At 42.9% G+C, this 25936-nt stretch overlaps 1 protein-coding gene across 1 annotated transcript in view; it reads left to right on the top strand.

Annotated features, from left to right (window-relative positions):
- Window positions 1-25936, top strand: part of TRPC5 (transient receptor potential cation channel subfamily C member 5) — a 141293-nt gene that overhangs the window by 93033 nt on the left and 22324 nt on the right. The window contains exons 5-6 of the mRNA XM_087860260.1: window positions 4463-4785; window positions 18252-18447. Coding sequence (XP_087716386.1) covers window positions 4463-4785; window positions 18252-18447 — 519 coding nt within the window. The remainder of the gene's footprint in view (window positions 1-4462; window positions 4786-18251; window positions 18448-25936) is intronic.

Below are 25936 nucleotides of genomic sequence, written 5' to 3' on the forward strand. Positions count from 1 at the left end.
TGCAGGAGACAGAGATCTTTAATCATCTCTGCCTCCCTCATTACTTCCAGCACCAGAATGGTCATTCAAGCTGTTTATAAATCCAGCTCTTTGAGTATCACTCAACCTATGCCTCTCTACCAATTCAGATAATGAACACACACACACACACACACTCTTAAAGCTTTTCCCCCCACAGTGTACAGCCTAAAAAATATCTTGAAAAATAGCCTCATGTCCAACATCTCATATGGGGTAGTCCCAGGCTCTGAGTTCAGATTTGGTGCTCATTAGATGATAGAATGGATGGCTCCTTCTACCCTGAGTTGAACTTCTCCAGCAAGAGGAAAAGCTGACAATTCAGTCTCCAAGATTGTCTAGTCAGTCATGCTTTTTGGCACTAACTCCCACATTAAGGAGTTTTAGAATGGGAATATGGCTATCCCCCAAATCTCCAACAACTTATTTTTATATCCCTAATATGCATATTGCATATATTTGAAAATCTTGGGAGTTAGTTATATGGAGCATGAATATTGAATGCAGTCATGAAACATTTTTGAAAGAAGCCTAAGAGTATGCCTTATACTTGTGGTGATCGTTTAACACATACTTACAACTTCTTTACAAGAAAAAGCTGGTGAGGAAAATGTTTGAATCTCTCTGGTTAATGTGCCTGGATGAAATCCATGTGATTCTGGCACTCTGCTGACTAAGTAACACTGTTTGCCTTAAAAAAAAAAAAACACCTCTTCCTTTGGAAATGGTATTTATACACAGGAGGGACAATAGATTATCAATCTAGAAATTGGTGGGTTTTGATTAAACAGGAAAGTTTAGAATAAACGATCAAGAAAAGGATTTACTCCTAGAGATATAAACATGTGTCTATAAATTCCCAACATTAGCTAATTTTATAACCTATCCAATTTCACTGGCAAGGATTCCAAGGAGCTAGAACTTCCCCATCACACAGTGGAAGGATAAATCAGCTATGCTAAGCTGAATAAATGCCCCTCAACTGATAAACACTTAACCAAAGGAGACATTTGCCAAAAAGTTGGAGTTCTTCTCAAAAAAAAAAAAAGAGAATTTATGAAGCAAGACATGTCACATGCAGATTTGGATTTGCAATGAGAAATTGCAAATGGTCAGTCTGGTCCACTCATCCACAGACGCACACTAGTCTGAGATGAACTTCTCCACGTAGGCTGAGACAACCTCTATGAGTTAAAGCCACAAAAGCTGGTCCCCAGGCCCCTTGAAACATTTCTGATCACTGCTGTACTAAGGCAGTACAGAAATGCCATGGGATAAGCTGCACTTACAGAAGATCCTTTATTAAAGAAAAAACAATAGTCAACAATATATATACTCCACTGAACATGATCTGCAACAACAGAAAGCAAAAGGCACATACCAAAGTACTCGAAAGGAACAAATACATGTACGATTGGCCCTCAGTAACCCCCAGATAATCCTACAAATGGAGAATAATTATCTTTGTGTCTTCTAGGGTAGTACCACCTAGATTTATCCCACCATACATTCAAACTAAATCTGAACTTTGATACCCATTGAGTTGTGGTCCTTTCTTCAGCCGGTATTTGGCTGAAGACACAATCTCCCATTCCATCCTTTTTTTTTTAAGATTTTATTTATTTATTTGACACAGAGACAGCCAGTGAGAGAGACAGCTAGTGAGAGAGAGACAAGCAGGGGGAGTGGGAGAGGAAGAAGCAGGCTCCTAGCAGAGGAGCCTGATGTGGGGCTCGATCCCAGAACACCGGGATCACGCCCTGAGCCAAAGGCAGACGCTTAATGACTGAGCCACCCAGGCGCCCCCCATTCCATCCTTATTATTATTAAGTCTCTACCTTAGGCTGGCCTCTTCATATTTTGTTTCTGAACTGACAGAGTACAATTTATACCCCTTTGAAAGACATGGAGGCCAATTTTCAGTCTGCATTCTATCTCAAAGAATATATGAAAAATCACTGGCCTCCTAGACTCTTGCCTAACTCAAGAGTCAGGAAACCTGAATGTAATCCTTGCTCTGACCCAAGCTCGATGACCATAGGTCATCCTTCTACCGCCCTGAGCCTGAGATTCTGCTTCTGAAAAATAAGCAGATTGGACTAGATCAGTAGCTGTCAACCTTTAAATTTTTTCCATGAAACCGTATCTTGAAGTTAAAACTTATTTGGAACTTCAATATGTTAAAGAACTCAAAGATTGAATTTGGATTGAGGAATCAATCGTCCAGGCCTCTTCTTTGGCTCCCAGAGTGGCTACCAGATGCCTCTACTGAACCTTCAGGCTTCAAGGAACACAATTTGCAAACCACTTGTGTTAGACCAGGGGCCATCAAACTATGGTCTGCAGACAAAATCTGGCCTGCTGCCATATCCATTTGTTCACTTATTCTCTGTTAGTTCTACAAGGAAGAGTTGAGTAGTTGTGACAGGGACCATATAACCCACCAAGCCAAAAATATCTACTGTCTGGCCCTTGACAGAAAAAGTTTGCTAACCTTGATGCTAAATGAACTCCAAGTTTCTTCCCTGCTCTCATATTCCATAATATCTTCCTCCAAAGGTATAGATGCAAAACACAGATTTGCGGTAAGAATCCTTTTTCACACTTCTGAATGTTCTGCAAATCCAGACTCACTGACCCCAGGCAGCAGACTTCCCTGTGCTTACAGCTGCTATTGTGGAGGAAGAAAATCCTGAATTATGAGCTGCGCATGTTCCAGTTGATAATTTCTAGTTTTAAAACATAGGTCGGTTTTATTACCAGTAGTCTCCATCTCTCACACAGAGCTCAGAGCTTTTAAAGACCCAACTAACATATGTGCTGTGATATCAACTATCATTTGAGTGAACATTTAATAGAGATAATGCCAGACTGAGTGTATGGAGATCGCAATTTTAGTCCTGGCTCTTCCACCAACTTGTGTGATCTGAAGCAAGTCACTCTGCCTATCTGGATTTCAGTTCCTCCACTTGTAAAACAGGCATGACAATGCCCACCCCTCCCAGCAATGCAGCCAATGTGGGGTGTTTTTGTTGTTGTTGTTTGGGGAAGGAAAAATGTAGAGATATAAGATGTGGCCAAGAATGTATAAAACGGATTAGCCACCTAAAGTTCATCTGAAACAGAAGCACAAGTGTGGCAAGGTTTCTCCCAACTCCTCTGACAGTGAAGAATATTGGATACACACAAATGATTTTAACAACACCAGTTTTGTCAGTTGTTGGAACTGAAGCAGAGTTTAGAAATGCTAACAATATAATTTGGCCCCCAATGCAACATTTTCTCAGAAAAGTTGTTTACATTCAGTCCTAAGAAATTGTGATATTTAGATGAGAGCTCAAGGCAATATGCTTTGGATTGAATTCCAGGCAAAATCTACTTCTGTCTTGGGGAAGGTAATAAGCAAATTCTCATATTTCCATAACATCTCTCCTTATGGAGTACACACTCTCTCACATATGGATACATAATCACAAACCTGTGCAGTGGATAGGAGTAGATATTATCCTCATTCTATGGTGAAATGGAGAGATACAAGCAGTTTTAAGTTGACAAAGCCCAAATCAGACTTAAGGTCTCACAATGAAACCATCTTTCTATAAAGCTGCTCCCAATGTTCCAGGAGCTAGAAATCCAGGATAGGGCTGAAAAATGGGCAACCAACCCCAGAAATACTGGCTCTTCCCCTCCTTCATCCCCCTGGCTCTTCGTGTGTACTAGAAGGACATCTGAACTTGTAGGGCTGTCAAAGGAACTATAAAATACATGCCTGCACCGCCATGTGGAGCAGGACTAAATTCACTACCTGAAAGGTTGACATGCTATTTGTAATAGTATGAAACACATTACAGACTGCTAAAATTCAGCAGAAAACTGAGTAATGACCCTCTAAGGTTGCTCTAGCAGCCCCAAACTGCAAGTCAGCAAGGAAGTCAGGATGAACACTGCACACTGAGGAGGCCGAACCTATCCCTTGTCCTTCAGCAACTACAAGTCATCTGTGGTGCTCAGAAGAAAATGGGGATTGGGGAGGTAAATCTGATTTGAAACCTCATTAGGAAGCAGAGTAATTTCTCCCCACTACCTTGGGCATACCAACAGCTCTGTTCCAGTGGCACTCCGCAACAATCTGATAAACTCACAGAAAATCTCTGTGGATAAACCACAGGTGGTTGCTCCAGATGATTGCTCCAAAATCCATTTTTCTCTGTGTATATGCAGGGAATATATTTGGGTGAGGGTGGGAGGAAAAGAGTTACTAGCATCATATATTGATTGGATGGGGAGGGAAGACAAACAGTGCCATGCACAGGGCCTGTTGTATAAATGAAAGCTTGATGCTTACTTTGGTGGTGGCTTTATTTGGGTGCTAGACAGAAGAAAAGAGGAAAAAGTTTTATAAATGCTCACTGTACCTCTCATCTTGTGCACTTATTTCTTACAGTATAACGGTTCTCGTCCAAGGGAAGAATGGGAAATGTGGCACCCGACCCTGATTGCAGAAGCACTCTTTGCAATATCCAACATTTTAAGTTCGTTGCGTCTCATATCCCTGTTCACAGCCAACTCCCACTTAGGGCCTCTGCAGATCTCTTTGGGGCGCATGCTGCTTGATATCCTCAAATTCCTCTTTATCTACTGCCTAGTACTGCTGGCTTTTGCCAATGGATTGAACCAGCTTTACTTTTATTATGAGACCAGAGCGATCGATGAGCCAAACAACTGCAAGGGAATCCGATGTGAGAAACAGAATAATGCCTTCTCCACGTAAGAGCCCCCCTTCTCTTTGGCTTTTTTCTGCTTTCTCCTTCTTTGCTCTATTTTCAGTCCACAGCTTTATCATTGTTTCTTGACAGTGCACACAAAGCTCACTTATGGATCAACCCGAAGGGTCTGAAGTGGAGGGAGGTACTTCTCACTATAGAAGACTAAGAAAGGAAGCAGTTAGAGGAGAGAGGAAAGAGACAAACACACAATGGGCTCTCAGGAACTCACCTAAAGAGCTAGTTCTGAACAATTTTGGTAGCATCTCATATTTTTAAAGGTATTTGTGGGAAGGGGGTAAATAATTTTTCACTCAAAAAAGCATCACTAACCAAGGAAATGAAAGAGCAAGGCTATTCCTCTAAACAAGTGATTACCAAACCTAACTTCACTATTCTGAATCAAAAACAAAGAACAAGGAGGGATGCAAGAATATTTTAATGTAGTCTGGGATATGGTGACATATAATAAGAACATGTATTTGGCCTTCTTGTTTCTGGCACATAGCTCCTAAAAGCCTTGGAATTTCCTAAGGGCCAAGAGTGACAAAGGTGTCTTTTGTTGTAAGAAGGTCACTTTTGGACCCCCACCTAAGGATGGAGGCTGGTTGCTAGGGGAATCAACCATGTGACTAAAGGGTTGAAATATTCAGTCCCACCCCTCAACCATCAGGGAGGGGAGAGGAGCTGAAGACTGAGTTTAATCACCAGTGGCCAATGAGTCTAATCAATCATGACTATGCAATGAAGCCTCCACAAAAATCGAAAAGGACAGGCTTTGGAGAGCTTCCAGATTGGTGAACACACGGGGATTTGGGGACAATGGGGTGTCTGGAGAAGGCATGGAAGTTCTGCACCTTTCTCCTATTACTTTGTTCTATGCATCTCTTTCACCTGGCTGTTCCTGAATTATATCCTTTTATGATAAACTGATAATCTAGTAAATGAAATGTTTCTCTGTGTCCTGTAAGCCACTCTAGCAAATTAACTGGACCCAAAGAGAAGGTTGTGGGAACCCTTGATCTATAACCCGTTAGTCAGAAGCACAGGTAACAACCTGAACTTTTAACCGACATCTGAAGTGGGGGAAAGAGGGTAGTCTTGTGGGGACTGAGCCCTGAAATCCACAGAATCTAACATTATCGCCCAGTAGTGTCAGAATTGCATTGAATTACAGGACACCCAGCTAGTGTTGGAGAATCGGTGATGTGGGGGGAAATCCTCCCCACATCCACATGTTGGGTTCAGAAGCCCTCAGTTGGCATCAGAGAAATGGAATTTGCTAAAAGAGCCCTGACTCACGGAAACGTGTGGTTTGGGAAGAGAAATGATAGAAGGGCAGGGGATGATGAACCTTTGATCCCTGGATAGCTACCTAGTCACTCACAGTATGAAACTGCAGCTGCACTGTGATCCACTACTAAAGGTAAAAATTACCAGTGGACTTTAGAAATGGTAGTTTTGGAGATGAAAATGTTTCTTCCACCCTTCAAAGGTTTTTCCAGCTGGTCTAAGAATTAAATTGATATGAGACAGATAAACAGGAGAAAATCAAATTTAATTTTGTTTGTATGGAAACCCCACATATATGAGAGGTTCAAAGACAGAAAGGTAAAATGAGGTATATATGCCATCCTGAGCTAAGGAATGGGATGAATATAGGCCTGGGGCTTCAAAGGGTGATCACAGGACAAGAACAACAACAGATGTCTGGCAATTAGGTGTTTGCCCTGCCATACAGATGGGTCATTTAGATAAAATTCATCTCTGGTAAAAACTATCATTTCGGGAAATTTTTCCAATTTAAATCTTCTAGGTAGTTAAAGGAGGGGTGAAAATTTCTCTTGAGTCCTCTGGGTCTTGATTGCCTTCAGCTCAAAATAGTTCACATACCAAATGGTATACTTTGGGGAGCCTTGTTCTGAACCACTTCAGTAGTAAACCCAACTCTTGAGGAATTAGCTCATTGGATATATAAGGAAATGCAAAATAATAAGAACCATGCTAAACATACAATCCCTCGGTTATTATCCATAATAGCTAAAATGAAATTAAAAGGAAGTGCTGGCTTGGGCCTTGATGCTAAACCAAACTCAGATTTGGGTCAGTCTGAGTTTGGGCCACCAGACTCAAAGTCACCCCCCCCAAGGTAAAAATTGTACAGGGACAACAGAAGGTCCCTCTAAGACATCTGGTCACCAAGAAGGTGGTCAATGTGGGGGAGGGCAAAATCAAGAAACTACTGAAACCAGAGAGTACAGTGTGAAGGAATTGTTTTCATTTTGTGGATCAGTATCATCGGCTTCTTGAAGCCCCTTTACTAAAATAAATTATGAGAGTAACTAATTTAGGAGCTGTGCCTTTGATTTTGAATACTGTGGAGTGGAAGGGCATGTTTGGGTTGGTACGGGATCCACAGCTTGTGACTGAACAATCACAGATGGCTGTATGTGATCCAGATACGAAGGAGGTTACTCCTAAGGGAATGACCAGCCCAGTTAACTGGATAAAAGCCACTGTAGGGTCTGTTTACCCTGAGAAGGAGGACTTCTCAATTCCCCCTATCAATACCAAGTGGAATACCCCCGATGGAGCTGCTGACATGCTTCCTTTGCAAGTTACGTGGAATTGGCTTTAAGATGACTGAGATATATGCCTGATGAATATGCCCTTACCCAGGTCATGGTAAATGCTCTGGTTAAGGGGCCTCTTTCACATGGGTGCCCCACATAACCTCATTGCTGCAAAACCAAAAAACACTCCGGGAAGCCTTTGCCAATTTGATGTCTCAGCTTTCTCTCATGGGTCTTAATAAAAACGTTAGTTAATTGTAACAATAGAATAGCAAGAGTCCACACAGGTAGAAGCTTTTAAACAGTTATTAAGGAATACGGTGAATAAAGCAAATATTGAAAGGAGCAAAACAAAGAGGAAACAGAGAGGAAGGAGTCCCAGGACTCATCCCACAGGATGGAAAATCTTTAGATGGTTATTAAGAACTGAGATGAATAAAACAGACTTTGATAGGGTTAAAGTAAAGATTTTAATACAACACTGTCCAAGGTTGGGGGGCCAAAGGTACTCTGTGCTGGTCCCCCAACATCAAAGGGCCTAAAACAAGTCTACTCTATTTATCCCAGTTTGGAGAACTTTAAAAAGCCAGCAGGCAAAAATCACAATGAGAAACCTGACCAGCAATCATTTGCGGCAGTCTTTGGACAGATTAATCAAGTTACACATTGACAAAAAGGCCAGGGTCCCTTGGCTCAAACTCTGGCTGGGGACCCAAAGACTTCTGCACAAGAATGGGTAAAGTGGTCAGAGGGTAGAAAAGAAGTTTCCGAACTCATTCACACAGAACTCCTCCTAACTGTGGTACCAAAACCCCTTGGTGACACCCTGACTCAGGCTACAATCAGATTGAGAAAATATAAAAATGTAAGGGTAGGGATGCCTGGCTGGCTCAGTACATAGAGCACGTGACTCTTGATCTCAGGGCCATGAGTTCAAGCCCCATGTTGGGTGTAGAGCTTATTTAAAAAGAAATAAGAAAAATAAAAATGTAAGGGTTGATAGGATCATGAAAGGTGGAATGTTTGAGCAGGCTTAATGTAAAAATGCTGTTGTCTCCTTTACCTAAATATTTTTATGGGAATGAATATTATGTCTGGCTGGGAAAAACTTCCCCTACCTAGTATTATAAAACCAAAGCCTGTCAATGAAATCCTAATAGAGACTGGAGGTAGGAACATAAGAGTTGATGGAACTAAGGTAAAAGTTTGTAGGAGACCTGGTGTGTTTGAACAGGCTTTATGCAAAGTGGTTGCATCCCTTTTGCCTGATTGCATTGTAGGGATAGACATTATATCTGACTGAGGAGTGCTTCTCCTACCTAGTGTTGTAAGACAGAAGGCATGCAAATCCACCTTCAAGCAATATTAATTAGGAATGTTTCACAAGAACCAGTAAGATTGCCTGAGTCCACACAGTGTGGAATAGAAGCTGAGTGCTGGGAGGGACAAATTCTCTGTGCCATAGCCCAAAGTAGAGCATAGACGGGGCTTACAATAAAAGCCTGTGAGCACCTCCCAGTGACACCTGCACCCCTTTTCACAGGAGTCAGCTACAGAGGGGACAGGCTGAAGGCAAGATTAGAATGAGTTCACCTTCTGGGATTAATTTAGGGCCCTTAGCACTGTCAGAAATGTCTCCTTTTCCCACTTGGGACATAAGGAGACAGCTCATGAGGTTGCCCATGAGACCACTGCCTCCAGACACATGGGATTTCCCTACCTTTTCTTGGTAAACTCAACGTCTACTTCTTTAGGACCTTCAAGCCTCCAAGATGGCTTTTATTTTCTGACAAATCACTGTTAGAGGAAACAAATGAGAAGAAAATAAGCACACGATAGGAAATTTGTTAGATTCCAGGAGAGGTCCTGGGCTTACCCTAGACTCAATGTCCTATAATTTGTCCATCTCAACCCCCCAGTTCTGGAAAGTGCCACTCATCACTGGTATTCACGGTAATGACCCCAAGGTCATGGGAGGGTTTTAGTCATTAAACTAAGATACATTTTTCCCCCTAACCCTATAAGCTAAGGCAATTCAGTGAACTGAGACGTTCTAGAAATGTGTTCAATAACAAAGGCCAGGGGAGGGGTGCCTGGGTGGCTCAGTCGTTAAGCATCTGCCTTCGGCTCAGGACCTGATCCCAGGGTCCTGGGATCGAGCCCCGCATCGGGCTCCCTGCTCTTCTGGGAGCCTGCTTCTTCCTCTCCCACTCCCCCTGCTTGTGTTCCCTCTCTCACTTGCTGTCTCTCTCTCCTTCTGTCAAAAAAATAAATAAAATCTTTAAAAAGAATAACAAAGGCCAGGGGAAAAAAGGAGTTTCCGCTCACCCGCAAGCTGCACCAATAAAGAGGGGAAAAAACAATGCTATATAGCCTACCCATATTATTTGTTTCTAGCAGCATTTTCTAAAATGGGTTACGAACGACCACAGTTCACGGGGCTGTTAAGAAATATAGAAACAGGATTTATGATCCATTGACTTTTGGAAAGGCGAGGACAAATTTTAAAAGATTTCTTCACTGCAGGTCTTCTCAGAGATGTTTCATTGTGAATCCACGATGTAAGGAGAGATTACCCCAAATGTATTGGCCAGGATGACGTACCAATGAACAGAGTTTGAAAAATGTTGGCTCACTCCATTGCCCATTTTACAGCACCCACTCCCTCCACTGGCCACACCCCCTGCCTCTCTTCCCAGAACTTGGGAAAATCTCGCATCGGAAAATCAGACTCACGGGAAAGGAAAAAGAGGCCAAATGGGTTGACAAGAAGATAGTGGGTTTTTTGGTGAAGCCAACCAGGAGTGTGTAACGGCAGCCGGTCACCGTGCTAGTGCCTCTTGGCTAGGCTCTGCTTCTTCTCCGGCATTCCTCTAGAGGCAGAACTCCTATCAACCTGTTTTCAATATGAAGAGCAATTCTGTAGTAGCTTGAGCACCAGGAGGCTGCCTTTGTTCAATCAAAGTGTGTAACAGAACTGAACACCTGAATACGAACTGCCTTCCAGGAGGTCAGGTCCCCTCCCAATTACCCTTTCATGTAAACTCTGCTGAAGAAGTTTATGAAATGCCTCCTTGCAAGTTTGTATAGTCATTATTAACACCCCTGTTGCCAACTAACATTTTGCTCCCAGCAGGGACAATTGACAAGAATGGGTACCTGGCGTACACAAAATTATACCTTGGGCATTAGGTATAAAGAAGCATTGTCATGCTGGAGCCAAATCAGCAGTAATGTTACCTCAACTTTTCTTCTAGGTGTTGATTTTTTTCCTCCATAGAGGTCTGACTCAGCTTTATGTTTTCTTTTAAACAACTCAACTCAGGCATTTATAATACCTCCTAAAATACACACTATTTGGTCAGAGCATCAGAAAAACTCAACTTTTCAGGAAAAAAGAAAGCAAGCTTATTTATATACCGGACATAAACTATGCCTTCGGCTTATTGCCATCATTTTCCTTCTGATTCTCCAGTTACGCCTTTGCTATTCTTTGGCTTAAAAAAAAAGATATTTTTTCCAGGCACACAGTTCAGGAGGACCTCACTGTCCTTGCTGACAACCACGTGATGGTACTACTGGCAGTTTTAAGTGTAGTATTCCACCCTGGGGACACCTGGTCTTCATTTACTACTGAGAGAAGCAACTGGGAAGGCATCAGCATTCTGAGGGCATGAGACCTCTGACAGAAATACGGTGGAAGTGGCAAGAAGCTAACTTGCTGGTCTTACCTCTCTTTCTGCGGTTCCAGCCCTCAATTCCAGATGACTCCTAAACGCACATGGCTGCGTCACGGGCGTCTCAAAAATAAAATGTCCACTGCTAAATTCCATTATCTCCATATCCCCACCCCAAACCTATTTCCCCTTTAATTCCTTATCTTATTAAATGACACCAGCCAGAATCCAAAGAGTCATCTAAGACTCTTACCTTCTTCCTCACGCAACTCGTCCAGTCTCTCACGAAGCCCTGCCAGTTGAACTTCGAAAGTAGCTCCTGAATTTAGCCTTTACGCATGTGCGCGCGCATGCGTGTGTGTGCGCTCATGCGTGCATGCGTGTAGTGTGCGCGCGCGCATGCGTGCATGCGTGTGGTGCGTGTGCGTGCATGCGTGGGCGTGCGTGCGTGCATGCGTGGGCGCGCCCACGTGCATGCGTGGGCGCGCGCACGTGCATGTGTGGGCGCGCGCACGTGCATGCGTGTGTGCGCGCACGTGCATGCGTGTGTGCGCGCACGTGGGCGCATGCGCACACACACACCCACCCACCCACCCACTTACCCACCCACCCACTCACCCACACATTCGTCTCCCTGCTTCCAGCCTTCTCTCTCTTCCAAATAATTTCCCACCTGCCTCACAGATGTTTCTTTCTAAATACCAGTCTAATCTTCTCACCACCCAGCTTCATGCCTGCCAGGTACTGAAATCTTCTCCAGTGTAAAATGCATCTCTTTACCACAGCACACAGGGCCTTGATAACCTGGACCCCACCTCTCCAGCCTCTCACTCCTCTTCCCCATTGGCAACATCTTGTTCTTTCCTACTACAGGAGAGCATCTTGGCCCTATGGGCCTTTGCACATCCCACACCATTCCCTCTGCCTGCCTGGAATGCCCATCCCCACCTGGCCAGCCTGGAAAACTCTAACCCATCTTTCAAGCCTCTGCTGAAAAATTACCTGCTCTTCTAAGTCTCTTCTTACCCATTCTAACCCCACTCTCAGTTACAGGCTCCTTGCGTGTTTGTTGCCCACAGCATTCTAAGCACATCTCCATGACAATATAACTTGTATGGTAGCCATTGTTGGCTCTTTCACCTGCCAGACTGAGATTACCCCACTTTAGCAAGCCTTGTACCTACCACAGAAGCCTAAGACATAATGATTTTCAACATGCCCATCCTATCCTCAATTCCAGAAGATTTACTTCTGTACTGCCCCCCTCATATGGCTGAAGTATCTGGCCATACTGAAGATCTGAGAATCAAGTATTACAACACATGCAAAGCATTTAACACAGTGTCACTCTGCTGATCCACTTTTAGCTTGCTGTCAGAGAAAATCCTTGGCATTTCTCCTACATCCCTCATCCTGAATTTGGGCACTTGGCCCAAGAGCAAAGCTCTACATTGATCCCTATTAAATTTCATCTTGTTAGTTCCAGCCCATTGCTCCATGCTGTTGAAACCTTTCTGAATCTTGATCCTGTCATCCCGTGTATTAGCTATCCCTCCCAGTCTTGTGTCATCTGAAGATCTTAGAAGCTTGCCATCTATTCTTATCCAAAGCATTGATAAAAATGTCAGACGGGCTTGATATTCACTGGGTGGTATATATTGGGCAACTATTAAAATGATACATGTGAAGATTCTATACATACACAAAAAGTAACATAACCCAAATGTGTAACTCTTAAAAACACAAAAATTATACATGCTATGATTGCAACTATGTACAACTAGGTATGCAAATGGATGACAATCTCTAAAGACAATAAAGAAATGTAAAGGTTAAGAATAATCATAAAAGTATCTAACATTTACTGAGTGTTAGGTCTAAGCACTAGTACAAAATGAGCCTTACATGAATTAACTCATTTAATCCTCACAACCATGTTATGAGGTAGGTGTTATTATTATTACCCATTTTACAGATAGAGAAATTAGGGTACAAAGCAGTTATACAGGCTGCCTCCAGTCACACAGATGATAAGTGGCAGAGTCAGGATTTCAATCCAGGCACACAAGCTGTAGTCTGTGCTTTTATCCAGGGATACAGGTGCAAGACTAATTTTGTGAAGTTACACAAAACTTGTTGTATAAAGTTGCTATAATCACGAATACATGCCAAGCCATAGCAGGTCATAGCAGTGACACAGCAGGTCACTTGGGACCTCCTTGTAGACCAACTCCATTAGTTTGTGGCTATCCCTACTTAATCAGTGGTGACTTCTCTACCCAGCATTCAGCCCGTATTTCCCCATCTTATTTACATGGATACAAACTCAGTCCCTGTCAAAGGTTCTTTATGTTTCTGGCCAGGTTTTAAATATTGTTGTTGATTGTCTCTTGTTTTTCCCCCTATTTTAAATGCATAGCCTTCCTGCTATCTTATCACAGGATGGCACCAATTATCTGTACTCTTCTTAGTTGTGTGCTTCTTCCATCATCTTTAACAGTTTTATTCAACGAACATGTATTCAGCAACTGCTACATGCCAGCCAATGAGGATACTAAGATGGCATCCTTATCCTCAAGAAGTTCATAGTCTAATGAAGAATATGAAGTGTAAACAATTAGAATAGCTGCCATTTTTAATGTTTATACCAAACACTGTGTCCACTGCGTTATAGATGGTATCTTATGTAATAGAGAAAAGTAGTTAAGCATGTGGGCTCCAGGATCAGAAGAGCCTGGTGCAAATCCTACTTTTGCCACTTCCTACCAGTGTGACCACTCTGTGCTCTAGTTTCTCATCTGAAAAAAATAAAATAATGTAGCTATTTCACAGGGTTATTCTGAGAATCAAACACTACAAGACATGCAAAGCACTTAGCATAGTGCCTGGCACGTAATAAGGGCACAGTAAATGTTAGCAATTAGTATTTATCCTTCCAATAAACTATTTTAGAGATGAAGAAACTTGAAGTTTAAAGGTTAAGTTTTCCAAAGTCAAATAGTTAATAAGGGGAGGAGTCTAAAGTTTGCTCTTAGCCACTCCCCTATACTATCGCTGGAGCGTGATATATGCCTTTGTGGAATCAGGCTAAAGTGCTATGGGAGAACAAAAGAGAAGCATCTAACCCAACCTCGTAGGAAAGGAGGCAGAGCAGGACAAACAAGAGGTGGCAAGAGAAGGAGACAGGATGAAAAGGGAGGCTAGAATTTGGGAGCATGGCAGGAGCATTCCATCCAGAGTCAGAAGCTTATGAAATGTATGATGGAATAAGAAACTGCAAGTCTGGGGAACTGCAGAATGGGCATGTGAAATCCAGGATGACATCACTGCTTTCACCCAAGGAGCCTTTCTATTTCGGTTTACCCTCCCGTTCTTCACTGGTCTGAATTAAGTCCAGCGGGGTAAGCCCTGTCCATAGTCCTTCTGCCTTTCGAAAGATGAACTTCCCATCTCAGAGATGAGACTTTCAGAAAGTGTCCAGAGGACTGCAGTTGCTCTCTTTATTCCACTGTGCCCCTCTTAGCTTTGTGGTCTATTTGTGGATGGCTCGCAACATGCTCAAGTTCCCCCTTAACCAGCTGGGATGGATTTGTCTTCCATATATTCAGTATCAAGTCTTCTTGAGTGTTTGTATCCTCACTTTGTGCCCCTTCTTGAGCTAGCATATGTTTGTTTACTCTCTGCTAAATAAAAATAGATTATTTTCTTTAAAATCATATTCTTTAAAATCAAAAAGATATTCCTTCAGCATTAGGATTCTGGGGTTTGGTCAACATCCCTTGCCATCCCTGTGATCTGTGATGATTTTATTATGGACCTGGCCACCAGGTAATGCCCACTGCTCTAGGGAGTGGCCCTTTCCCTGTAAATTCAACCTAGCCTAGAAGCCACAGGGCTTCCTACAGAGGTATCACTAGAATGCTCTTATCTACCCCATATGTCAGTCACCCATTTTACCTGGGTAGGTAAAGATGAAGAAAGCTTTCAACAAGCCAGGTTCTCCTAGTGGCCAGGCCATGTTCCGACATTTTATGCACCATATTGAAGGCATTCTCAGTATGAACTATGAAAACTGAGGAACAATCTTTCCACCTTTTTTTTCTATCTTGTACAATTATACATATAGAATCTCCCTGACTAGAATATCACCACAGTTGAAGGAAGATTTTAAATGTGTGAACTTTCACTTTTAGGGAATCTTTGTATCAGTCATTGGAACAGCTAGTAGTAAGTTCTACACTCAAGCATTAACTGTTGCATTTTTTTTATTAAAGATTCTTATTTATTTATTTGAGAGAGAGAGAGAGCACAAGCAGGGGCAGAGGGAGAGGGAGAGGGAGAAGCAGACTCCCTGCTGGGCAGGGAGCCCGATGTGGGGCTTGATCCCAGGACCCTGAGATCATGACCTGAGCCAAAGGCAGACACTAAACCAACTGAGCAACCCAGGTGCCCCTTATTGAATGTTTTCTATACTCGAGGTCATTCAACTTCCAGAGACCCTGGTTTTTCAAACTACCATTCCGATTTGCTGTAGCTCCTGTTTTTCTGAACCACACCCACCCTGGCTTCTGCTCTCCAGCTATTGGCTAGCTGCTTGTGCCATTGCTGGCCTCCCACCTGCCCTGATCTCCGATGGACCCTGCCACATCCTGGTTGTGCCCCCTTGGTAGAACCAGACACCTGAGCCCCATTTCTTTCCCATTTTTAATCCTCGGCCTGGCTCTGCAACGCACTGTATTGCCTGGCCCTGACTTTTAGACTCTCCTAGAAATTCGGATTGTGCGCTAAGTCTGACTTGCCATATTCCGGTTCTTGTGCCAACCTGTCCCCTGACCTCCAGGCTCTCATCTTACTTTTGATTCTCAAATGCTTCAACAACTGGCACTTATTTTCATCAAACAAAAAGCAAATTTCTTCCTTCTAGGCTAGCTCACAAGCAATGTGATGCTGGAAGAATCATGGAAGTTACCTAGGATGGTACAAGAAGAGCCATGTAACTGGTTGAAAAGGGCCATGTGCATGTTGCCCAAACAGCTCTGAAGGAGGCTCCGTGAGAGTCAGGCCAGTGTAGGCAGAGCACAACCTTCAAAATGACTAACCCCACTCTGCCTCCTACTGGCCGGGCAATTATCAATGAGACTGGAGTCTTCTAGACTTTAATCCATTGATAACAGTAATAGTAATAGTTAATAAGTGTTCATTCATTTATTCAACAAGTATTATCCAGTGCCTATCATGTGCCAGGTACAGAGTAGCTGTATGTCTCTGCTCTCCTAGGGCTTACATTCTAGTGGGGATGGACAGAAAATAAACATTTAAACAAAAAATTACTTCATATAATTTTAGGGAGTTTTAAATGCTACAAAGAAAATTAAACAAGATGGGATGCCTGGGAGGGCTCAGTCGGTGAAGCGTCTGCCTTCGGCTCAGGTCATGATCCCAGGGTCCTGGAATCAAGCCCTGCATTGGGCTCCTTGCTCGGTGAGGAGCCTTCTTCTCCCTCTGCCTGCCGTTCCCCCTGCCTGTGCTCACTCACACTCTCTCGCTCTTGCTCACTCTAACAAATAAAAAAATAAAATCTTTTAAAAAAAGAGAGAGAATTAAATGAGACAATAAGATAGAAAAAAAACCTGGTGGAGCTAATTTTGGTAGAGGGACCAAGGAAAGCTTCTCCGAGGAAGTGACATTTGAGTTAAGACTCCAATGATGTATACGCAACTAATGAATCATCGAGCTTTACATCGGAAACCGGGGATGTACTGTATGGTGACTAACATAATATAATAAAAAATCATTAAAAAAAAAAAGACGCCAATGATGTTAAGGAGACAGTCGTGCAAAGATGGGGGGAAGACCACTCCCAGGTAGAGGGAATCTTTAAAACATTTCCCACATACCCCCTAAATGAACCCAAGAAGAAATCCCTAAGCCTCTCAAAATATATTGCACCCTAAAAACAACATATTTTGGGGGCACCTGGGTGTCTCAGTCAATTGGGCAACCCACTCTTAATTTTGGTTCGGGTCATGATCTCAGGGTCGTGTGATGGAGCCCTGCATGGAGCTCTGTGCTCAGCAGGGAGTCTGCTTCCCTCTCTCTCTCTCTCTCTCTCTTTCTCTATCTCCCCTTCTTCCTTTGCCCCTCCCCCTGCTCATGCTCTCTTTCTCTATAAATCAATCAATCAATCAATCTTTAAAAAAAATTAGAACAACCTATTTTGAGCAATAGAAAAAGGCATCTAATCTTAAAGTAGCATTTCTTATATTCTGCCCCTCATCTGCGTGCTTGAGAAATGGTTGATTTCGGCCACCCGGAGCTGGCTGCCTTTTATTGCTGCCTGTACAGACTTCTGAATATGAGGCCAAAGAAACCCTAGACACTGAAAACATATCATTGCAAAGTTACGTATTTGGAGATTAGGAGAGGAGGCAATAATTTGTGAAGCCATCTAATGTAAAATAATGCAGTGGTTTGGGGAGGTGAGGTGGAATTGGATTTGAATTCTGGCTCAGCACTCAGAGTGGAGTGACCTCTGACTCTCTGCTTCCTCAGCCATAACAATAAAGTTTTTATAAGGATAATAATGATCATGTAGGGAAAAGTGCTTAACATGTTTATATATAGTAAGTTCTCAGTAATTGTTAGTTAGCATATCGTTAAAAATAATCTACACAATGTGTTAGTTCAAGGATCACTAAGCTCCTTCACTCAGCTTAGCACCCCACTGGGCCCTGCCACAACCATAAAAGAAGTATCAGAAATGGTAACTTGTTCACGTTCACTCAGCTAGCAAATGACAGAGCTGAGATTTTAACCTAGAACAATCTAACCCAAGTACCATATTCTTAACTACTCATTTACTGCCATTATGTAATTCAAAAGGTGATAAATCACATGGTCTCAAGATGAAAGAGAAAGTTTAGCAAAGGAAGGAGCCCTGGAAATAACTCTTAGAAAAGCATAGGCTCTGTGTAGACTGAGAAGAGAGAGAAGGTATTCCCGGTGGAAAGGGGAAGCCTAAGAGACAGAAGGGGTAACAAAGAGATGAACCCACCTGATTGGTTTGTGTGGGGAAAGGGACCAAAATGTGCGACATCATCAGTCTTCCTGTTGGGATGTAAATCTGACAGGCCCCTTATTAACAGATCCCTTCATGTTTTCTGACTCTTTTTCCTGCCCTTCCTAGAGAATTAACTAACCTGCTCTTCGACCTCTTTCAGGCTCTTCGAAACCCTCCAGTCGCTCTTCTGGTCTGTCTTCGGCCTTTTAAATCTCTATGTCACCAATGTGAAAGCCAGACACGAGTTCACAGAGTTTGTGGGAGCTACCATGTTTGGAACATACAACGTCATCTCCCTAGTCGTGCTGCTGAACATGCTGATTGCCATGATGAACAACTCCTACCAGCTTATTGCCGTGAGTAGCTTTGCTTTATGAGGGTGATTACTTTATTTCAGGAGTGGTTACATTGGCCTGGAGCCCACTGGAAGCTCAATGAAGCAGTGTGTCTGCCTTGAGTATTTTCCATTAGCTTTCCCAGTTGTTAGAGTGAGTTATTTCTCTCTAAGGCAACTCAGTTTAGACTTTGAGTCCATTGAATCTCCGTAATCTAGAAGAGGATGTTCTAGTTAATAAGACTTTCTGGTAGCCTGTTAAAAATATGTTTAAAACTCTGAATCTATTTTCTTGCTTTAGAAAAGAAAGCTCAGGAGGTATGAGCACAGTTTGGCTATAACTTGTCACCCCACTAATCTCCAGGGTGGATTGAGCTGACTCATTCTCTAAGCAGGAGGGTCTTATCTCCCTCTTCACTGGAAACATGTCCCTCACAAAACTGAGCATGTTCTCAGACAGCGAGTGGCTAATTTTTGATCAAGGATATATGAGTAATTGCATTCCACTGTGAGATGCGCTTAAGTAGAGTCAATCACTAAATCTTTTTTTTTTTTTTTTGACCATCATGCTCCCATTTGGATCAGCAATATTACCCTAAATGAGAAATGGCGAAGGTATAGGACAGAGGATCGGTCCAGGCCCTGTCCTGGTTTTTGATGCCAAAGTAAATGTCTAACCTTAGCATATTTTCTTATGATCTGCCTATCATATTTAGAAATGGAGTGGTAGCAAAGGAGTTCTGGCTATCTAAGGTCCTGTTTAGTTGGGTATCAGTGGATTTGGATGCTGAGTTCATATGAAGATGCTAAATCACCCCCATGGTTCTATCTGTTGCTGAAAGTTTTTGCTATAGCACAGAAGACAGATGAAAAGACTTGACTCTGGTCTTCCTTCATAGATGCTAATTCTCAGATTTGGTCTGCCACTGACGAATCATTTAGCCTACAGAAAAGCAGCTTAAAATATTGGTTGTATAAATACAACTATACATATAAATATATACATAAATATACATACACATTTTTACACACATAGATATATACATGTGTTGTCCACATTTCATGAATACTACTGGTGATAGTGACCATCTGTGATCCATTTTGATTACGGACAGACCGAAGAGGAATGGGTTTATGTTGCAGCAGGAGGATTTTGAGTTATCTATTAGGAAAAATTTCCTAACCATAAATAGCAATGAGATATATTCTCCTAGGTGGGTTTGTAGAATTTCTCTCACTGGACAGTTTAAAGAAATCAGAACATAAAAGTATCCATTAGGATGGTTTAGATCTTAGGTGCTTAGGTGGGGGCATATAGTGAAAAAATATATTAGGAGTTAGAAGACCAGGGACTCTAGTCCTAGTCCTGTCATTTGTAACTGTGACCTTGAGTAACTTACTTTCCCTTTGTGGGCTTCAGTTTCTTCATCCAAAAAGTGAGAGGGTTGAAATGGATGGTCTTTACTGGGGCATAATTGACATATAGCATCAGTAAGTTTAAAGTGTATAATGTGATGATTTGATACACATATATATTGCAAAATATTTATCATAATGAGGTTAACACATTCATCACCCCACATAAATGCCCCTTTTTTTGGTGAGAACATTTAAGATAGCAACTTTCTTAGCAACTTTCAAGTATACAATACAATATCGTTAACTAGAGTCACCATGCTGGACATTACATCCCCAGAACTTATTCAACTTCTAACTGTGAATTTGTACCCTTTGATCAACATTCCCCATTTCCCCCAACCCTCAGCCCCTGGCAACCTCCCTTCTACTCTCTGTCTCTCTGCATTTGACTTTTTTAGATTCTGCATATAACTGAGATCAGACAATATTGGTCTTCTTCTGCCTGACTTATTCGTCTTAGCATAATGCCCTCCAGTTTCATCCATCCAAGATTTCCTTCTTTCTCATGGTTGAGGAATATTCTGTTGTATATAAGCACACCATATTTTCTTTATCCATTTGTCTGTCAAGGGACAGTTAGGTTGTTTCCATGTCTGGTCTATCGTGAACAATGCCGCAGTGAACATGGGAGTGCAGATATTTCTTTAAGATGATGGTTGTATCTTCTTTGGCTATATACCCAGAAATGGGATTGCTGGAACATATGGTAGTCCTATTTTTAATTGTTTTGAGGACCCTCCATACTGTTTTCCATAGTGGCTGCACCAATTTCCATTCCCACCAACAGTGCACCGGGGTTCCCTTTTCTTCACATTTGCACCACACTTGTTGCCTCTTATCTTTTTGATAATAGCTGTTCTCTAACAGCTGTGACGTGATAGCTCATGGTGGTTTTGACTTACATTTCCCTGATGATTACTGATGCTGAGCACCTTTTCATGCACCTGTTGGCCATTTGTATGTCTGATGCAGTGGTCTTTTAATATCCCTGCTGGCTCTGACATCCTGTGAGCCTGGATGTCTAGATGAAAGGCTAAGCTCGCAAGGTCCTTTCTAGCTCTGAAATGCTGTCCATCTGCTGCTTTTGAAATGGAATATCACTCAGTTTTATACTTCTCTCTCTGAATAGTTCAAACCCAACCAGACCAAGAACTCTGGAATGATCTATGTTCACTCCAAGTCTGTCTGTATAAAAGGGAGAGGCCTAAAATCTTAGGGGGTTATTTTTCCACCCCTATGCCTAACATCCTCTTACACTGCCAAAGATGGCAATATCCACACTGAGGCACTTGTCTTTTTCTCCCTGGGTGTCTTGCAGCTGATCACTCCTTATGGCAGTGGAAAACAAAGAGATTTTCTTGTTACCTAATACAGGGCTGTGGTGTCTCCCACTGAGCTCAGTGACATTTTGCTAGGAAGGGTGGAAATAATCAACTCTGGCTCTCTTGTCACCACCTGCTGGTAGCAAGTTGTGTTTTAATGCCACCTAATGCGGTACCTGAAGAAAACACCTTAGCTTGAAGAGAGAGCTTGGCGGCAGAGGGGTGTGTGTTTGCTGGAAGATCTCATACCTATGAACTCATGGCCAACCATTCTGAATACTGCCTCCTACTTTGGGATCTTCTGGTAATGTGTCTTTATCATTTGGAACTGGATCCAGTGGGGTCCTGAGATTGGGCAACCTGATTCCAAAAATATCTGGATCTGTCTGAGCAGTAAAGACCAGCAAGTAGATTTGATTCCACTTGCAACATCTCCACTTCAGCAGTCAATGTGGTTTTTAGAAGGGCTCCGATATGGAGGAAATATCAGAGGAAGGGAAGCCACTGCAGATGAGTCTCTCTTACTTCAAAATGTATCAACAGGCTGACTCAGTCTAAGTGGAGACTCAGTTGTTGACATGGTTTACTGGGAATATGTTTGGCGTACATCCTAAGACAGGGCCCAGGAACACCATCCAATAGCAATCCCTTGAAAGGTCAAGCTCTTTCTCAATGCTCTATGCAGAATACAGAGCTGCTGGTGGAATAGAGATCTGGCTCTTGAGAAATTCATATTTCTCTGCCAGAGGAGACTCCACTGGCTATCATTGATAGTCAGCTTCAAGATATGGGGAAGCAAGGATCACTCCGGGCCTGTGCTCTGTGGTCCCAGCCAGCATCATCAGGTGAAGCCGGCCATATTTTATATCATGATTATTTGTGATTAGCATCGATTTCCTCTCCTCCCTTTATCCTTTTATCTACCTCAAGCTGCTTATTTCTCTCTGAAACACTTCTTTCAACACATCCACATTGTCACCGCTGCTCCTCGTGCGTATGTTCCCGGTTCCATCAAGTGAACCTGCCCTTGATACCATTTGCATCAAATTCACCCTTATGGAAATATGAGGTGGGAGGGACAGACCAGCCCCACAACATTCACTTACCTTAGGCCCTATTCCTACTGCCAACTCACCTACAAGGGGCATCTCTTTTGCCTGAGACAGGTCCTCACAAAACATGGGGCTTGTAATGATCTGTGTGATATAGCCTCATTCGGCAAGTTACTCAGAACCCTCAGTTTCTCTGGCTACTGTGGAGTGTTCACTCTAAAGCTGAGATTAAGTAAACAGCACTTGCCTTACTAAGCCACATCTGCTGCAAGGCTTGAGAAGAGCCCAAATACATAGAATTGATTATCTCTCCCTTGGGGTGGCAGCATTTGGAGGCTCAGATAATGGATGAAGTCTCCAACTGCAAAAGATAGCTATGCCTATGAAGACATTCATCAAAAAAATCCCAGCACTGCAAAGACAGTAAACAAGGCTGGAAGGGGCCACTGTACACCTGGGAGGGCCAAGGGGGGGCAGGTGGTCTTCCCACCCACCCCCAGTCACCTGGGACCAACTTCAGACTTTCAAAGCACAGAGAAGACAACTCGCACATTACATCATGATTTGTAACCCACTAACCAGGCAGATAACCAACTGCTATGCACTGATAGGGCACCCAGTTGTGAAGACATTGAAATATTTTCATACTAGTCGGTAAAAAACTGCTACTCCAGCTGTTCCTTCGGGGATGCCCCTAGATCACCTCACAATCCAGCAGGTAAAAGGTGATGCCTGGAACAGCAGGTATTTTGTATGCCTCTGTTCCAGTGCTATTGCTAGCATACATTCAGTTTCTTCTTTTAATTATTTTATTTATTGATTTGAGAAAGAGAGAGTGAGAGAGCGCACAAGCATTGGTGAAAGGAAGAAGCAGGCTCCCTGATGAGCAGGGAGCACGACATGGGGCTCAATCCCAAGCCCTGGGATCATGACCTGAGCCGAAGGCAGATGCTTAACAGACTGAGCCACCCAGGAGCCCCTGATTGGTCGATTTCTTAAACAGTCTGAATGTCATCGTGGCAGGCAGAATCCTAATATGCTCCCCTAAGATTTCCTGCCCTAATCGTCAGGACCGTGAATATGATGAGATGGCACATTTGTGATTACTTTGCATACATGGCAAAAGAAATTTTACAGATGTAATTAAGGTTATTAATCAAGGAGATTGTCCAGATGGGCCTAATCTAATCACATAAGTCCTTTAAAAGCAGAGTTTTCTCCAGCTGGTAACAAAAGAAGATGTCAGAGATTCGAAGCGTGAGAAGGGTTTGTTGTGCCGTTGCTGGCTTGATGATGGAGGGGAACATGGAGAAGAAATGCAGGTGGCCTCTAGGAAATAAGACCAGCCCCCAGCTGACAGCCTGCAAGGAAGTGGGGACCTCAATGCTACAACCATGAGGAAATGAATTCCACCAACAACATAAATGAACTTGGAAGCAGATTCTTCTCCAGAGCCTTGAGATAAGAGCTCAGCCACGCCGACATTCTGATTTCAGCCTTGGGAAGGCCAGTGTGACTGGAGTGGAGTACACAAATCAGAGAGAAGTAGAAGATTATGTCAGAGGTAATGAGGGTCAACAACAGGTTGTGTTGGGCCTGAGAGATCTTTGTAAAGACTTTGGCTCCTACTCTGAGTGAAACAGGGAGTCATGTGGGCGTTTTGAGCAGAGGAGGTATGTGATCTGACTTGCACTTTAATAAGAATGTGCTGATTGAGGGGCACCTAGGTGGCTTAGTCAGGTAAACGTCTGCCTTCAGCTCGGGTCATGATCCCAGGGTTCTGGGATCGAGCCCCGCATTGGGCTTCCTGCTCAGTGGGAAGCCTGCTTCTCCCTTTCCCTCTGTCCCTGCCCCTGCTTGTTCTCTCTCTCTCTCTCTCAAATAAATAAAATCTTTTTTAAAAAAAAGAATATGCTGATAGAGAAAAGACAGAAGTGGTGCAGCAACCAAGACAGAGAGACAAGTTATGAGATCATTGCATTAACCAAAATAAGAGCTAGTGGTGGCTTAGAATAGGGTGGTCATGACGTACACGATGAGAAGTGGTCAGATTCTAGGTATATTTCAAAGCTACATCCAATTCTGATGGATCAGATGTGGGGTATGAGCAAAAGAGAGGAGTGCAGGATGACACCAAGACCATGGGCCTAAGTAACTGGAAGGATGGAGTGTGCCCTTACTGAGATGAGGAAGAGTAGTAAAGATCTGGAGACAGAGATCCAGAGTTAGGTTTTAGACATGTGGAGTTGGAAATAACCTGTTAGACATCTGAGTGGAGATGTCAGGTAGGCAGGGGTCTACAGGTCTAGCAGAGAGGGCCAGGCTGGAGACAAGAGATTTGGGAGTCACTAGCATGTGCATATTATTGAAAGTCATGGGACTCGGTGAGATCACTAAGGGAGTGAGTGTGGATACAAAAGGGAAGAGGTCCAAAAGTGAGGCACCTGAGTGTTTAGAGGTTGGAAAGATGGGATAGATCGCCCAAGGAGATTGAGAAAGAACAACCAGAGAGGTAGGAGGAAAATGAGGATAGTGCATTATATTATAACACTTTATTATCCCCAGGATACAAATAACACCATATGCTAAAAAGTGGTAGAGCCTGGATTTGAATTGAGGTAGTCTGACCCCAACACTCATGCACGGAAGGAACTGCTACCCCATCACATACACCTTGAGGCCAGGAAACACCTGAACTGCACTTTCACTGCAAAGTCCCCAGCACACCTTCTCTCCTTCCCTAGCTACATGGCAACCCTGAACCGCCAAACTCCTTGTCCTACCAGTTGCGGTGATTAAAGATTTCATGAGCATCGGAACCATGGACACTTCATCTAACATACCTACATCCCTCTCTTAGCTCTCAAGAACTGCTTCTTAAGAAAACAGAACAAAGCATAACCCTGCCAGCTTTCAGTCCCACAAAACTACCCAAACTATGGAAGCTATAATAAGCCTAAGGGATAGTAGAGCCTCTTTCCAGGTGAAGGAGTTGCTCAATTCAACCTGTAGAAATTTTATGACATTGGAGCAGAGACATTTCAAATTTTAATAACTGTCTTTTCCTTTGGGATACTCTCACGCAATCTAGATACTAATTTTTCTCATTGTAGCTTGAGCTTTTCCCTATTGCCAAACCATTCTCTGGAATCCAATCTGGGATTGCTACCTTTCACTAGCAAGAAAGCAAACATTCAGAACCACAGATGACATTTTAATAGTGCCCCCACTTTGGGTAACGTGGAACCTATGAAGACCTAATAATCCCAGATCAGCAAACAACCTATATCTCCTGGTAGGTTCTGAAAAATACAAAAGGTCTTGGTGCTTTATGTGATATAAAGGTAAAGACACAGTTGATGCCTTTAGGGAGCTTAAAGTCTAGTTCAGAGGGAGAAGTCTGACATGAGTAAAATAACAATAGTATTATCATGATTATATAATAGTGATTAGAGAGAGAATGGGTATAGGAGAAGTCAGACTGCCTGGATTTGAAACCTGGACTCCTATTTAGTGTGGTTTGGGGCAACCTGACCTCTTTCTACCTCATACGACTTCTCTGTAAAATAAGGATGATAATTAGGTTTTTTGTCTGCTTCTGACTCTCAGATCCATTCTCTGTCCATTTCCTGCTCTGCTCTGTATCAAGAGAACTATATTCCCTACAGTCCACCCCCTTTGGCTTCTGGGTAGGTTTTACCAACCCAAAGGTAAGAAG

Source organism: Ursus americanus, chromosome X (genome assembly GCF_024610735.1).
Source record: "Ursus americanus isolate L20-20 chromosome X, mUrsAme1.1.p, whole genome shotgun sequence".
Classification (NCBI taxonomy): Eukaryota; Metazoa; Chordata; class Mammalia; order Carnivora; family Ursidae; genus Ursus; species Ursus americanus.